Source organism: Stegodyphus dumicola, chromosome 3 (genome assembly GCF_044657685.1).
Source record: "Stegodyphus dumicola isolate Sdum_Otavi_A_Nest chromosome 3, ASM4465768v1".
NCBI lineage: Eukaryota > Metazoa > Arthropoda > Arachnida > Araneae > Eresidae > Stegodyphus > Stegodyphus dumicola.
The window spans coordinates 230,778,060-230,794,199 of record NC_140770.1 but is presented as its reverse complement, the minus strand read 5'-3'; the positions used below and the strand labels follow the sequence as shown (position 1 = coordinate 230,794,199).

The 16,140-nt window shown below is 32.6% G+C and overlaps 1 protein-coding gene across 5 annotated transcripts in view; it reads left to right on the top strand.

The window, feature by feature from the left end:
• LOC118190796 (uncharacterized) overlaps positions 1–16,140 on the top strand; it is a 320,601-nt gene that overhangs the window by 277,792 nt on the left and 26,669 nt on the right. The window contains exon 1 of one of the 5 annotated variants that reach the window (XM_035361582.2): positions 9,824–10,359. The exons of the other annotated variants lie outside the window; for them this stretch is intronic. Within the exon in view, the coding sequence (XP_035217473.1) occupies positions 10,323–10,359 (37 nt within the window). The 5' untranslated portion in view covers positions 9,824–10,322. Of the gene's footprint in view, positions 1–9,823; positions 10,360–16,140 lie in introns of those variants that run through there. 5 annotated transcript variants of the gene reach the window in all.

Here is a 16,140-nt window from a genome sequence, read left to right as displayed (position 1 = left end):
TATATCTGAATAAATTTCAGAACTATTCGAAGAATTCTTTAATTTAGAATAATTAAACGTATTTTCGATTAATTTAAAATAATTAAATGATAGTATGAGGGTATTAAATGAGAGTAATTAAAGGACAGAGAGTAATTACAGTCATAAGTAAATTCGAGAATAGTAAAACATTTAATTTTTTTAAACATACAAAAATGATAAATCCTGCTAGAATCTGAAATCAATTATCAAAATCTAATTTACGCGTTGAGCGTGCAGACCACCACATCACGAAGGCATGCCAGGAAGGTGAGAGAAATACCTTATAAAAGAAAAAAAAAATTATTAAGATTTTAATTGTCCAAACTTTCATAATGGTAATGGGCAATTTTGGTATTTCCTTAACTTATTATAATAATTTTACAATTACCAAATATTTTTAGATAATGTATCTGAAAGTAGATAAAGATAAGACAATGCAGACAAAAGAAAAACAAGAACGTTTCGACGGTTTTTTTTTATAATAGAAACGTTTATTATACTTTAAAAATTAAAGTTAGTGACCTAGAACTGCAATAGTATATTGCATAACTAGTGAAGAAACTGACAGTTTCACTCACGCGTGTGTCGGATTTGCTCAATGCTTTATGGGGGTCCCACAACATTTTCGTAAATATTATGGGGTCCCCAAAAAGTTTAAGAAACCCTGCTCTAAAGCAATGGCGGCTACTCCCAACATTTAACTTTCTGAATAGCAAATGGCTCGAATAATTTGGAGGTTTGCTTATTATTTTAACAAACTTCATTTATGATGAGGTAATTTTTTCGGATCACAATTTCCAATGGATTTCTTTATAAATTGAATATTTTTTCACCTTGATGCAAGTGATTCTAAGCTATAGAACGATGTAGTGTTTTACCTCGTTTATTAGGATTAACTAAATCTGACAGAATATTTTTTTCTGTTTAAGGGCGCCCGCTAGCCGCCGAGCGGTAAAGTCGCTGAATCCTGGTAGTTCGTTCTGTGGCTCGAATCCCGCGAAAGGACAGGCAGCGTGGGTGTTTTCATAGTTTTCTACATGTGTAAAATGTATACTAGCCAGTTTTCCTTAGAAAGGTCCTCTACGAAGGCATCTCCTTTCCTTAAGGAGATAGCCCTCGAGGCTTTGTTTCAATCACGTAAACCAAACCTAAACAACTTGTTTAAGGGGATTACTATATTCTTATGTTCTGAGAATTCTGGTAAACATGAAAAGTTTGATTTATCGTCCATTTGCATTTGATTGCATTTCTGATTTTTATGATTAATAATTTTCGAAGGTTCAACTAGGTTTAATTGTTTCGATCGCTTGACACATTTATCGAAGTGTTTAAATTTTCCATGAACCAGCAGATTGTGAGTTCGAATCCAAATGAATTATTTTCTGATTATTGTTTCTGTAATTACTGTAAAAGAGCTCTGTTAACGTAAAAATGTTTACAATTTTAATGTAATAATGATTTTACTTTATTTTATTATTATACATAAAATGTTATTATGTATATTATTTTATTATTAAACGTAAAATGTCATTATTTACATTATTATATATAAAATTTTATCAATTATTTACATAATAATTTTTTGTTGATTATATAAATATAATTATTTTTTGTGTAAGGTGATAAAATTCTTTACACAAAATACATTAATGGCTGAACATTAAAGCATGAAATACATGAATTAATGGCTGAACATTAAAAACATGAAATACATTAATGGCTGAACTTGCTTAACAAAGGTATCCATGCATACGGCATACGGCAAGTCTATGATTTAGTAATCACCAAAGAGATATCTAATCGAAAAGAAAATATAATTTCATTCAGCCATTTCTCCAATCTGGCTTTATTTTCAACAACTTTTTTTGACTATGGAACGTATAAAGCAAACTTATAACAGGTATCGCATCCAAGTATCCTTCGTATGTAAATGAGCCAAAAGAATATTTCGGACGACTCTTAAAAATCTTCAAATAAAGACAAGCAATATTTTGAGAAATTTACGACTTTTAGTGAAAAATAATTTACTCATTTCATACAAAGTTTTATATCTGATTTGTTAAGAATAAAACCTGTATGCTATTCGATAAGATCTTTTATTATTTGCAACAACTAAAATGGTAGAAGTTCTTCACGGAAGTAAATATGGCTATGAAATTCGGAAAATTCCTTCGTCAAATGATTCTGTTATCAATATTGTTTCTCAAATTAGCAACGACTAATTGGAGCAACTAATTACTAAAACTTGAGGAAGACATAAAGTAGGCGAATGCTTTAAAACTGAAGAATGGGAAAATTGCATTTCAATTGCATGCACAGATGGTGAAAAAGCGATGATGAGCCAAAATATTACTTTTAAAATCATTCCCTAAAGTTGCTGATAGTGATCAAGTAACTTTTACACACTGCCTGATCAATCAAGAACCTCTTGCAGGAAAACAGTTAGCGGCGGAATTGAAGGATGTAAAACTTTGTCAAAAACCTTTCCTCTAAAATAGCCGGTTTTTTTTTTTTTTTTTTTTTTTTCCAAATCTTTGTATAGACATAAGCTTCGAATACAAAAATTTACTATTACACGCAGAAGTAAGATGGATTTCGAGAGGGCGAAATTTAAAACGATGTTTGTTATATTTTTAACCAAACAAAATTCTGATTCCCTTGCTCCTTTCAGGTCCGGGCCCACCAGCGGCCGAGCAGTAAAGTCGCTGAACACTGGTAGTTCGGTCCGAGGTTCGAATCCTGCGAACGGGCTGGCTGCATGGGTGTTTTCGTGGTTTACCCCATGTGTAACGTGTATACGAGCCAGTTTCCCTTAGAAAGTCCTCCAGGAAGGCATCCCTCCCCTTAGGCAGATAGCCCTAGTGTGCTTTGCCATAATTAAATCCACACTACCTTTCAGGTCCACCAGTGGTCGAGCGGTAAAGACGCTGAACACTGGTAGTTCAGTCCGAGGTTCGAATTCCGCGAACGGGCTGGCTGCAGGGGCGTTTTCGTGGTTTTCCCCATGTGTCACGTGTATACGAACCAGTTTCCCTTAGAAAGTCATCCAAGAAGGCAACCCTCCCTTTAGGCAGATAGCCCTCGTAAGCTTTGTCATATTTTAATAATCCAATCCCTTGCTCCTTTTAAAATGGCTTTTGGCTATCAAAGCTGTACTATTCATCAGACATTTCTGAGAAGTAAAACGATCTCAACTTGTCTCTCCAAGCAAAATAATAACAGTCTATTTACTTAGAATGTTAAAGCTGAAGATTTTATTAAAAAAATCAACACTTGGAAGAACAGGGGAACTAAATTTTCCACAATTTCTGAAATGGAATCTTTCATCTTTCACGCTTGTTAAATCTAAATATCGTTCAGTGCTGAAAATCCTTGAAGATACTGTACGTCCGGTAATGTCATATATTGCACCATGATTTAATTTGTTATACAATAAAAAAAGACATCAGTGTCATTAAAAAATTATTTCTTATATCAACTTTATGCACTTTGAAATACACTGCTCGCCATTAAAATTGCAAAACCATGAAGGAAAGCCAAAACATAAAAAATATTTATTTTAAGTAAACAGTATAGCAGGAAGATAAAAGGATTAAGTTTATAAGCAGTTTGGGGGTTTACAGGGGTGCTGAAACGGGCAGCTCATTCCATGCTGCTTCAAATATATGCCACACTTCATCAACCGTATTAGCTGGAGAAGGGTCGAGGACCAGTCTCTCAGCAACTCATGATCAGATGTTTTCAGTGGGTGACAGATCTGGAGACCGTGCAGGCCAGGGCAGCAATCAAGTACCCTGTGTATCGAGGAAGGTCAGAACACGCTGCATTGTCTTGTTGGAAGAAGGCGTTTGGCAGGCCTCGAAGATAAGGCACAACCACTGGACGTAAAATGTCAGAAATGTACCGATCTGCGTTCAAATTACCGTCGATACGAACTAGAGATGTGCGTGCCGCGCACCCAATGGCTGCCCAAACCATCACATCAGGTGCAAGGGCCTTATGCCGATATCGAATGCAAGCAGGCGACATGCGTTCTGCTCGAAGCCTCCAGACACGTATACGGCCATCAGAATATTGCACAAAAAACCAGGATTCGTCTGAAAAGATGACGTTGTATCCAGTTTTGCCTTTTGGCGCACCAGAGTCGTCGTCTCTCTCTATGCTGCATTGTCAAGTGAAGCCGAAGTAATGGTCGTCTAGTCGATAGTCCAGGCGGCTGCAAACACCGACGCACCGTACGAGGTAATCTCGGGTGTGCTATACCTGACCTCACAATATGTCTGTCTTCTCATGCGTTAGTCATAGGAGGGTGTTGAGATTCTGCATGCCGTTCAATATGATCCTCAATAACTCATTGATTCCATATTTGCGTGACAGTGGTTGGATGTTGACCAGTGCGGCGGGCGATATCACGGAACGATAATCCACACTCTCGATAGGTAACGATCTTGCCTCTGTCGCATTCGGGCACTTGCTGGAAAGCATTTCTTCTTATATTCGAGACATAATACGATATTCTGACCAAACTCCGACCTTACAAAGCGCGAGAAATCCACTACACAACTTTCTTTTATCCACTACACAACTGTCCTTCAGATGTCATTTCTCCTTTCTGCCTCTTCTAAATGGGCTGAAATACTAATCATTTTCATATCCCAACTTCATCTTCCTTTCATGTGATTTTGACTATCGTCAGATCATTCCTTTCTGGTGCTGCAATTTTAATGGCCAGCAGTTTAAATTTTAAAGCTATTTTTTTTTTTCATAAATCCCGAAACTACTTATATAGATACTATTAAATAGAAAAAAATAAATTACTTACAGGAAAAAAAATTTTTTACATCTTCTTTTATAATTATTTGAATTTAACAAACATTCTTTATTAGTAAAAAGCGATTTTAAAGATAATTAAAAATTTAATTTAAATTAGCAAATTTTATGTGAAATCGGGAAAGAAGATAAGCAAATGTTTTTGACCGAAAGATTTATCATAAAACTTTAAACTGTAACTCACGGAATAAAGCAAAACATTAACAATTAAGTTTAAAGTATATATTGCTGCCTAATATATGTAAAGTGTCATGGAGATATAGTTTAAAGTTTTATGATAACTCTTTCGGTCATAAACATTTGCTTATCTCATTTAAAGTAAGACGTAGTATAGCACTTCTTTCGCGACTTCAGATATTAAGTAGAAAAGAAGATGTAAAAAGAAATTTTTCCTGTAATTTATGTCTTTGTTAAATAGTAAAAGTAGTTTTAGGATTTATGTAAAGCAAGTAGCTTTAGAATTTATTTCAAGTATACAAAATTGATAAAAAAAATTATTTTCTAATGACGCTGATGTGCTTGTTTTTTATTGCATAACAAATTAAATCATTTTGCAATATGTGACATTACTGGACGTACAGCCTCTTCAATGATTTTCAGCATTGAACGATATTTAGATTTAACAAGAATCCTAAACGTTTTGATTTATTCCTAAACTTATTCCGTGAAATGCATAATCATAACACTGAAACTGTAAATTATTGCTGAGTTACATTCTTCTCTCTTCATGAATTACAATAAAAATCGTTAAATGATTTCTAATCAAATCTTAAATTACTTTCTTGATATCTATAGTGCCATACAAATATTTTAAATAGGACATTTTGAATAATTAAATAATTTATAATTACACTGAAACGATTTTATTCTTAATCCTTTTACAGTCAAAATTTCGTTCGAGCTACTATGATGCTTCTAAACGTCCTTTTTAAGAAATATATTTATTTTGCCTAACACTACTGAAACAATAAAAAAATAACTTATATGGGGAAAAAAAAATTATGATTTAAAAGAAGATTGAACTTTGAAAATTCTTTACTAATGAGAGCAATGTTGTATATGAAATAAAATCTAGACAGAAAGAAAGTTTTGAATTTCATTTATTCGTCTTTTGAATTTCAGATTACATTTGAAAAGAAAGACGAAAAAATGCGATAAAAAACATTTTTGAAAAATGAAAACTAGAACCTTATTGTTAATTTTTCCTGTTCTAAAACTTCCATTAAAAGAAAGCATTTTAATTCGAGAAGTGATTTCTTAAAATATATATATCTTTTATTATTCCTTATACTGAACTTTTGCGTCAGAATTTTTTTTATTTGAGTAAATGATGGAAATAAGTTCACTCATATTACTATATATTCTCAATTTCATATTCTTAACAATACCAATGTACTATTTAGAGCCATTAATTTGGAAATTTGGCAATAAAAAAAAACTTGAAAAATTTATGGTACTCCTGCCGGAAATCGAAATTGTCTCCTCCATTTTAAAATGTTAATCATAAAACCGGAAGTGGACATAGTGGACAAGGCACATGAATGCTTTACGCTAGATATCTTCCTGAGCTGATTCAGTTTGTGTGTCTGAAAGAACTTTGTAATGGTTTGAATTCTTATTATAGTTTTAAACAGCCAATGAAGCTCAGATTCAATTTATTCACCGAAAATATTAGCCTTTTTAAAATGCGCTTTTACCATAAATGCATAAAATGCATTTTTACCCACGAAAAGAGAAGTTTGCGTAGATTTAGAATCCATACTCAGCTTTTCATTATTCTAAATTAACTGACAGCTTCTTTGCTTCATTATAACTCTTTGAAAGTACTTTTAACATGCCAGGACTACTGTTCCTTCTAATTGCCTTTGGAAACATATGCTAAACCTGAATGGGAGCAGGAAGCTTACGAAAACTATGCCTCGTGTGTGTGTAGAAGATACAACAAAGATGAGAAGGGTTAAATTTACCCTTTATTTCTCACAGCGTACTTTCCCGCACTTCGGGATACAAAGACCAGTACTTATGGTCTAAAATGTAGAAAATAAGAAGTGAAACTAACTTAATAAGCACTAGGATACTCAACAAAGACTAGTAATGTGAAGATTGGCTTTTTAACTCCAAAGTATGTAGTGAGCCGAATGCAAGAGACTACAATACGTCTTCAAATATCAGCGAGAATTAAGTTCTGGTCTTAAAGGCAGACATGAACTGACTAAAACGCACGCGCGTAGTAAGGCAGCGAGAAGTTCTTACTCTTTTGGCTAAAAGCCATACCTTAAATACTTAACAGTTTACAATTCTCATTTGCATAAACAAAACTAATCGCGCTTATTCTGGCGCGAAATGGAAAATAAGAGAGCATAGCAAAGTTTTAAAATAAAATAAACGTTAGTAACACTTGAAATCCTTATAAATATACAATTCATTCGATTGTAAAATAATAGTTGCCATCTATTTTTACTCTGCAATTATTACAAACATCCGGTATTGTACAGTTGAACTGATTACGCTAAATTGTGTACGTGGTAGAATGTCGTGAACTGTAATTTTAGATATTTTTCTTAAAAAGATCCAGCAATCTCGAAAGATTGACAGCAATGATCTAGAACCGCAGAAAATGATAGCCCTAAGCCTATGGGAAGCTACGAAAGAAACAGCCGCTCTCCCTTTTCTTTCGTCAATTAACCACCTCATTGGAGATTCAAGATCATGCTCGATTCGGCAAGATCACTTCGTGTCATTGCGATCTGACTTCCAGATGTATAAATCAGAGAAAATGACAGGGCGCCCTTCTACGAAGATGAGTGCCTCGTAATGATGGGCAGGCTGGAATAGGATACCTCTTACTACACTCCGCCTCCTCTCTGGGTAATTTCGCACCGTTTACCTACCCACTTATAAAAGGGGACCATTTTTTTTTTTGCCCTTTCGATACTCCTGAAGCTGCGGGCTTCAATCGTGACTCTACAAAACGGATCTGCCCTCCGGTTCAATGTGATTGGATCCAACGCCGAAAATACATCGTGATGGGAGCATTCCGTTGTGCTTATACGGTAGTCGCAACATCGATTGTTGAGGGAAAATGTTCAAGTTACAGAAAAGTCGAAAATCAATTTACTAATACATCTTAATCATAATTATTGTAAAACCGATTATATGTTAGATATAACGGAACGTTTATATAGATGACACGTATAAAGAAGGTGTATTGAATTGCATGAATTACATATCAATAGTTGGCTTTTAATTTGAGGTTTGTTATAAATCAAGTCATATGTAAGATCGTTCATTTGTTTATATGAAAAGAATGTGGCAGTCGTATCTGGCAACGGGAAAAATATGGTATATAGAAATGGTTGATATATGCAATACAACACTGTGCTAAAATTATTCTGTGTTTTGGAATTAAAAGGTTTAACAACTGATTGCTTTGCCTTACGAGCATTTGAAATAAAGAGAAAAACGAAAGAAGTAAATGATTAAGAAGTTATTATAATCTGAAAAGGCGACTACTTCGAAATATTCTGTTGGTTACATTTCAAAGCACGTAGGTCACAGATTCAGATAGACTGCAAAGTAACAGTGAATTTCCTATATCTTATTATTCTTGGCGTAAAACTTCTCAAAATAATTGAAATAAGAAAAAAAGAATTTCTTATACGGATTCGTGCATGTCAATAACATGCTTAAGTTGCATAATTTGAGCATTCAAAAAATTGCAGCTGTAATTACAAACTTAAATTCTTCTCAACAAATAGTGGTCATTACTTAATTTTCAATATATAAGATTTTAGAAAATGACATTGCTGTGCATCTAAATTTTAGTCTTATTTCAATCCTTTGCCTGAAAAACAAATCTGAAGCTTAGCAATGATTTCCATTCATAAAAAAAAAGGGCGAGAAAGCATAATTTATGACAAAGGTTTTCAATCACAATTTTTTATCAGGAGTTAATTGCTTGCCCTCCCATTATCAGAGCGCTTCACTCAGTGCGCCAACTAAGTATGTTATTCGTATCAGAATTATATAAGAGATAGAAGCTCTTTGATCCTTTTAGGTTGGAATTTATGCAGTTTTTGCTACTGAAATGCAGTTTTTAAAATGCCACTGAAATAATATTTTAATTCTTCTGCATATTTAATCCTAATAACCATCTAATATTTAAATGGTGCAAGATATAACTAAGTGCCTTGCTCCATTTCATGAAAAATTAAGTTGATGTTAAAAATGTTTTGAAATACTCAAATTTCTCCCGAATCTTATAACCACTTAGTCTTCAAATAGGAAATCATAGATTTTTAGTTTTGTTTATTTGGAGTATTAAAACAATATTGATACATAGATTAAGAAATGCATTATCGTTGCCAGTCGCTCTCTTAGTAACGTAAGAAAATGTTTTCAATTACAATTACATAAATGAGGTGGAAACTACATTTATGAAAGCCTTTATTAAGCATAAAATGAAATTACATGTATAAAATTTTGAAAAGTGCTAACCAAGTAATACTGAAGATCATTTTAGTAGAGCAAAGATTACTTAAGGACTGTTTATGATAAAATGAGGACTGTGTTTGCTGTCAGAGCAAATCTTCAACCAATGTCATAAAAAAATTCATGGCCCGTCTTACACTGTGCAAAGTTATGTCATGTATCACGTCCTACAAATAAAGCATGTGTGTTGCTGTTCTCATCCCTCAAGTCGCAATCACTCGAATTTGATTTTGCGGTTCCTTAAAACTACCCCCTCCCCTAATTTACCTGGTATCCCCGCCCTGCTTAAATGACCAATGATTTTCCCTCCTCTATTTTAGCAATTCCCACCCCGTCTTTTGTTTTTTCGTTTTCTTTCTTTGTATTCATCATTTAGGCAATCACACTTGACTCTCTGTCTGCTGTGTCTCTGCTTAGCTTAACTACGTGCAATAACAAAGAAATGGCTATTATTACTTTTCGACCTTTTGCTGAAAGTCCATTTCTCTTCAACACATCGCCTGTTATTAGCACATTGTTTGTTTGAAAAGGCACCTTTATCGCAATGACATTTATCTGGGGGGGGGCTATTTTCATCCCCCACTAGTTATCCCCGCGTGCTCATCTTCTCTCTCTAGTTACTTTTTGCTGCCTTCTGAGTGTGACAAATGATATCTCTGGTAGTTATCGTAATTATGCCTTTTATATTTTATCAGTGGTCGGACTTCTATTCAAAATCTATCTCAATTTCTTCACGTAGAAATCGGTGCTTGGAACGTATTATTTTAGAGGGGATTCTATGCTAATTTTCACCTCCCCCAATTCTCCAACACCATTGGCTTATGCAAGAACCCTTACAGAAAGAACTGCTCTTCCCTTTCCCACATTAACGATCTGAACTGGTGGGAAAGTATACAACACTTAATATAGTTAGAGATAGTCGTTGCTGTCAAGTTGTTCGTATTTGTGATTTTACAAGGATTTGCACATGAAGCACATCTATGAGGTCGAGCTGGGGAACAGACTGCATTTACCCGAGTGAGTATTTCTTATTATTCATATATAAAGTTAAAAATTATATATATGATGAAGGGTTGAGATTTGCATTTTGAATAGAGCAGTATAAATGAAAAGATTATCTCATCGATTATTATATTTGCCTTCTAGAAAATAATAAAAGAAATGTATTAAATAACTCTATTTAAGGACATCTTAATTTAAGAGAAAAAAAAATTACAAATTTTCATCGTGAAAATCGTTTGGTTACGGATATGTTATGGAGTTTAAAAGTAAATAAATTGGAGACTTGTTTTATTCATTTTATTTTAGACTTTTCTTTTAATTTTTAAATAATAATGTTTTATTGTTACAAAAATTACTTTAATTTTGAGATTATTAATTTCCATAAATATCTTTCAGAACAATACTGTAATATTGAAGCTTATGTTGTAATATTAAATATTATGATGCTAAATATAGGCATGTATGCAAAGAATTTGATTAAATTCCATATCTGGAAATCATGTACATTGTCTCAAAAAAGTGATGGGACACTTGTGCTTTACAAAAGGAAACTGTAATAAAATTAATTAAAAAAACATGTAAAAATTTTTTTGGGGTGTGTTTCATACTTAAATTTAGTAACAATTATTACATAACATACATTTTCTCAAAATATTAAAATATTAATTTAATAAAAATATAATTGTTTAAAACGGAGCAAAAAATGGCTCACATAAGTGATGGGACACCATTAGATACTACTACGTACTACAATAAAAATATTTTTTGGTGTTTTTATTTTTACTCAAAAGCAATTGGCAATAATTTATAAAATCGTCTGCAGTATTTCTCTCCAGTTTGTTTTCGAATTTTTGTGTTTTTTAGCTCTGTGCAGCCATGAATGCTAAACGAAAAGAAACTTTGCCTGAAATTCGAAAATTAGTTATTAATTTGCATATTGAACGTGGAAAATCTATTAGAGAAACTGCTGAAACAGTTAACTTGAGTCATTCAACAGTTTTCAATATCATTAAACGATATAAAAAGAATCATATGATTTAGGATGAAATAAAGCGAATTATCGTTCTAAATATTAAAAAAAAATCCAAGAATGTGTGCTCCTAAAGTTGCTGCTGATTTACAAGCATTATATAGAGTAATTGTTAATCCTGAGACTGTTAGAAGAGTAATTCGATGTCCTAGATATCACGGTAGAGCAGCCAGGAAAAAATTCTTCGTAAGTGAAAAGAATAGAAAACTCAGACTAGCTTTCGCAAAATCCAGCATAAATAAGAATTCTGATTATATTTGCTGATGAGAGTAAATTTAATATATTTGGTTCTGATGGTAGAATCTTGGTGTGGAGAAAACCCAGGGAAGAATTTTGCAAACAGAACTTGGTGCCAACAGTAAAACATGGTGGAGGAGGAGTTATGGTATGATGTGTATATCGTCCGCTGGAGTTGGTAATCTTGTTTTTATTGACAGTATAATGGATCAGTACAAGTATATTGACATTTTAAATCAAAATTTGAAATCTTCAGCGCGAAAACTGAACCTTCATAACGATTTTAAATTCTACCAGGACAATGACCCCACGCACACTGCTTTGAACATTAGACTCTGGCTGCTGTATAACTGTCCTGAAATAATAAAAACACCACCACAATCTCCAGACTTAAGTCCCATGCAGAATATTTGGCAAGAATTGGAATCAAGAATTCGCAAACACACCATTTCTTCAAAACAACAATTAAAATCGGTGCTTCAAGAAGAATATGGTTAAATCACTCCAGAAATCACAAAAAAAAAAAAAAAAAAAAAAAAAATTAGTCGAATCCATCCCAAGAAGATTAAATCATGTTTTAAAAATAAAAGGAAATAAAAGAAATCACAAAAAAATTAGTCGAATCCATCCCAAGAAGATTAAATCATGTTTTAAAAATAAAAGGAAATCCAACAAAATATTAAAACCTTTTAAAAAGTAAAATTTTTGGATAAATATTTGATGGAAAAGTAAGTGTCCCATCACTTATGTGAGCCATTTTTTGCTCCGTTCTAAACAATTGTATTTTTATTAAATTAATATTTTAATATTTTGAGAAAATCTATGTTATGTAATAATTGTTACTAAATTTAAGTATGAAACACACCCACAAAAAATTTTTACATGTTTTTTTAATTAATTTTATTACAGTTTCCTTTTGTAAAGCACAAGTGTCCCATCACTTTTTTGAGACACTGTATATGTTGTATAGAGAAGTTTTCACATCCTCGGCACCATGCCAAAGCCACGAATATGCAAAATCATTTTTTCTTGAAGAATTCATTTAATTCGAATCGAGCAAAAAAAATCGAGTTATATTTTATGGATAATAACTCTTTATATGTCTATCACAGATTATGCATCTTTTTCTTTTTAACATATGTGAAACATGGGGGAAAGAACTTGAATGTTGTAAGATCGAAAACGAAAATTAAGTTTTGCGGTTTTGATGTTGCGCCTACAATTGATATAAATGTAACTTATTTGTATTTTTGATATTGAAAAATCACTCTAAATCTTAATAAGTTTTTAGTAAACAACAGCCAAGCTACGAGTTTGCACTGAAGTTCGAAGTCAGTACTTAATTTCAACCAGCTTAAACGTACCGAACGTCTCGCTTAGATGAGCTTCGTTCAGTCTTCTTAAATTTGAATCGTTTATCAGGAAATGAAATTACGTATGATATGAAAATTTGAAAGGGGCTTATCAAGTAATACTGAAGATTATTTTAGTGCAACAAGGAATTACTTAATAAATAAGCAACAAACTTTAAAATTAAAAACAAAAGGTAAAATTCAGACATCCAAATTTTATGTCATATAATTATGTTTTACATATAGTTGAAATGAAGTCCAATTTCTTATCAGTAATTAGCACACTATTCATGTTTAGCAATCCTGTTAACTAAACGCATATTCTAGCTTAATGTTTTTAATAAACTTAATCTTTTTCATGCATTATAAAAAGAGTTATTCTAAAGCATTATGATAAAAAATTTCATAATTGTTTAATTAAAAAATGAAATGATGTTGATAGTATTTTTTTTCCTTCGGGGCTATTGATATTATACTTTGCTTGTTAGTTTATTTCCCTTTTTCTCTTTTTTTATGTTTGTTTTAATTACGTTATATATTTTATTTCATTATTAATTTTCGAGCAGCGTTCTTGGTTACTTTCTTTTAAGGATATTTTTATATACACTTTTTATTTTAGAAAGTAAAACCTTGTTATCATGTTAACAAGAAAGTGATCTTTATAACTGGTATCCAAGAGTAAAAATAATTTAGATTTTCATTTATTTCTTTAAGATTAAAAGATTTAAACTAGCAGCAAAAAATCCAAATTGCCTTAAAAATTTCAATGTATTTCTTCTTATTTCTGTGTTGTAACAACCTATCTTTCCAAACTAACAAAATGCACTTCCAGAAATCGGCCTTTTTTACATTTTTAATAGGTTATTTATTTAAATTTTTACTATGCTTTCGGTATAAAAAGTTTTTAAAGCTAAACCTCAGCCTATACTTATTGGTTAATAATGAATTAGAATTAGGGGTCCAGAATATGTGCAGCTGAGACCGATTCTTTTCACGTTTCAAAATTTTAATATCGTTTGTAAGAAAATTCAATCATTACTTCAAACATTATTAGACTTCAATTTATCTATACATTTTTAAAAGGATAAAACTCCTCTCGCGACCCATGTGATCTGATATTTTACGCACATAGTGCGACGAGTTAATGAAATTCAGGGATATATAGAAGGAAGAATACGTTATCTGTAAGTGTTGTGTATTTAACTATTAAATCATAGCAACTGTAATAGTTGATATATACGTTGTTTTATGTGTTTATTTGAAATTAAGTAACTTAAGTAACACACTGTAAAAGTGCTTACCTCCTCTTTTGTTTTTTGTATACCTATTTCCATGTTAAAATAATGTATGAATTATAATGATCATGAATCATAATCATATATAGTTGAAATTTTATTATTTTTTAGATCTGCATTTGGTACTTCTCTACAACTAAACTAAAACGCCTAAGTAATTGAAAACATTTAACAACGAAAGTCAATTTTACTGAAATTAAGATATTCTTAATCTTTCATGTATTTTCTTACAAAATTTATTCCTTACATAATAAGGTATTATTACATGGAATCGTAAGCAAATTTTTCAGTAATAAGCTAACTACCTAGCTTAGCGTTCTGTATATTATAAAAACCACCCAGTATTGTTTAGTATAATTTTTTTTATTTATTCCAAATTTATCACTGCTTATTGTTATTTTTATTCATTTAAGGAACATACGAAATTCTTTCAGTTTAAGTTACTCTCTATTCCAGGAATCGAATAAGAATTATTAAAAAGAATGCGATTATTTTATGCTTGTCCATACTTTATCTGCATATCGTATGTTACTTTAATAGGACATGAATTTGTACGGAATACATTTCCTCAACAAATCAGTTAACAGAATAATTTAATGATACAAGTTCAAAATCTCTTTTGATTTAACATTTTCAGTGTTATGTACAATTTTAAAATTTTATGAGTTATATTATAAGCTGCTAGTTATGTGTTTCTAACCTTTCAATCCTGTAAACGAGACTAGTGATAATCACTGACAGCCAGTCCACATATTACCAATATAATGCAGCGCAGTAAATTTTGAGAGAATTTAAAGTTAAGCTTAAACCGAAGTACATCGTTTCCTTTTAAGATTACTGGTCATTTATAACCTACAGTTTGAGGTCATCCACGGTCAACAATGGGTCACTTATACGCTACGGTACAGTAAATTTGCACAGATGAAGCACATCGGTATCAGTTTAGGCTGTTTGTAACTGTACGTATAAGTTAACGGTCATTGGTGAACAACACATAGATCACGAGTGTGGGGTTATGCAATAAAATTTATAACCTGCACCTGTGCAGAGTAGTTGATTACGGATGGTACTGGCGATTAACTCATGTCACCAGTATGGGACAGTGCTGTAAATCCAGTTAGATTGTTAAAATTAAATTTAACGGAAGGCTACTATTGACCATTACCAAAAAGCTTCGGTGATCGTCAAAGCCCATCACAGATCACCAGAGACTTGTGTATTTTAGTCACCATTGACTCACTGGTTTCTAATAACCAAAGTACGGCAGTAAAATGTGTGTTGCAGTGCTAAAACTTGCCGAAAATAAATGTTTGATAAATGCATGCCAACATAATGCAAAATAACGCAGCACAAATTTTCGGAAGACTCAGAGGAGGACATTTCTAACATCAAAATACTGAGTAATTTTAAAAAGTTGTAGAGACATTAGGATATTTGGAAGCCGGAAAGATGAAAAATTAGCAACGCCTTCGCCGAGAATCGAACCACGGACCTCTGAAATACCGGCTCAGTGTGCTGACCACTACACCGCGAAGGAACGCTAAGAAGGTGGGAGAAATACATTATATACTTCCCTTTTTAAAGGGCGACTAGGGTTTTAGGGGACCTAGTCGCCAAGTCCTGAGTGCGGAGAATCATCATCCACAACCCTTTTAGTTCGGGCGCCGCTTGAGTCACTAGGTTAATTGGAAAAGCCAGAGAGATGAAAAATTAGCAACCGCCTTCGTCGGGAATCGAACCACGGACCTCTGGAATACCGGCCCAGCGTGTAAAACCACTACACCACGAAGGCAAGCTAGGAAAGCTGGAGGAGACAACTGAAACCGTTTAAGCTCTTTAAGACTGTGAATATGATGACTGATAAAATTTTCAAATTTTACTC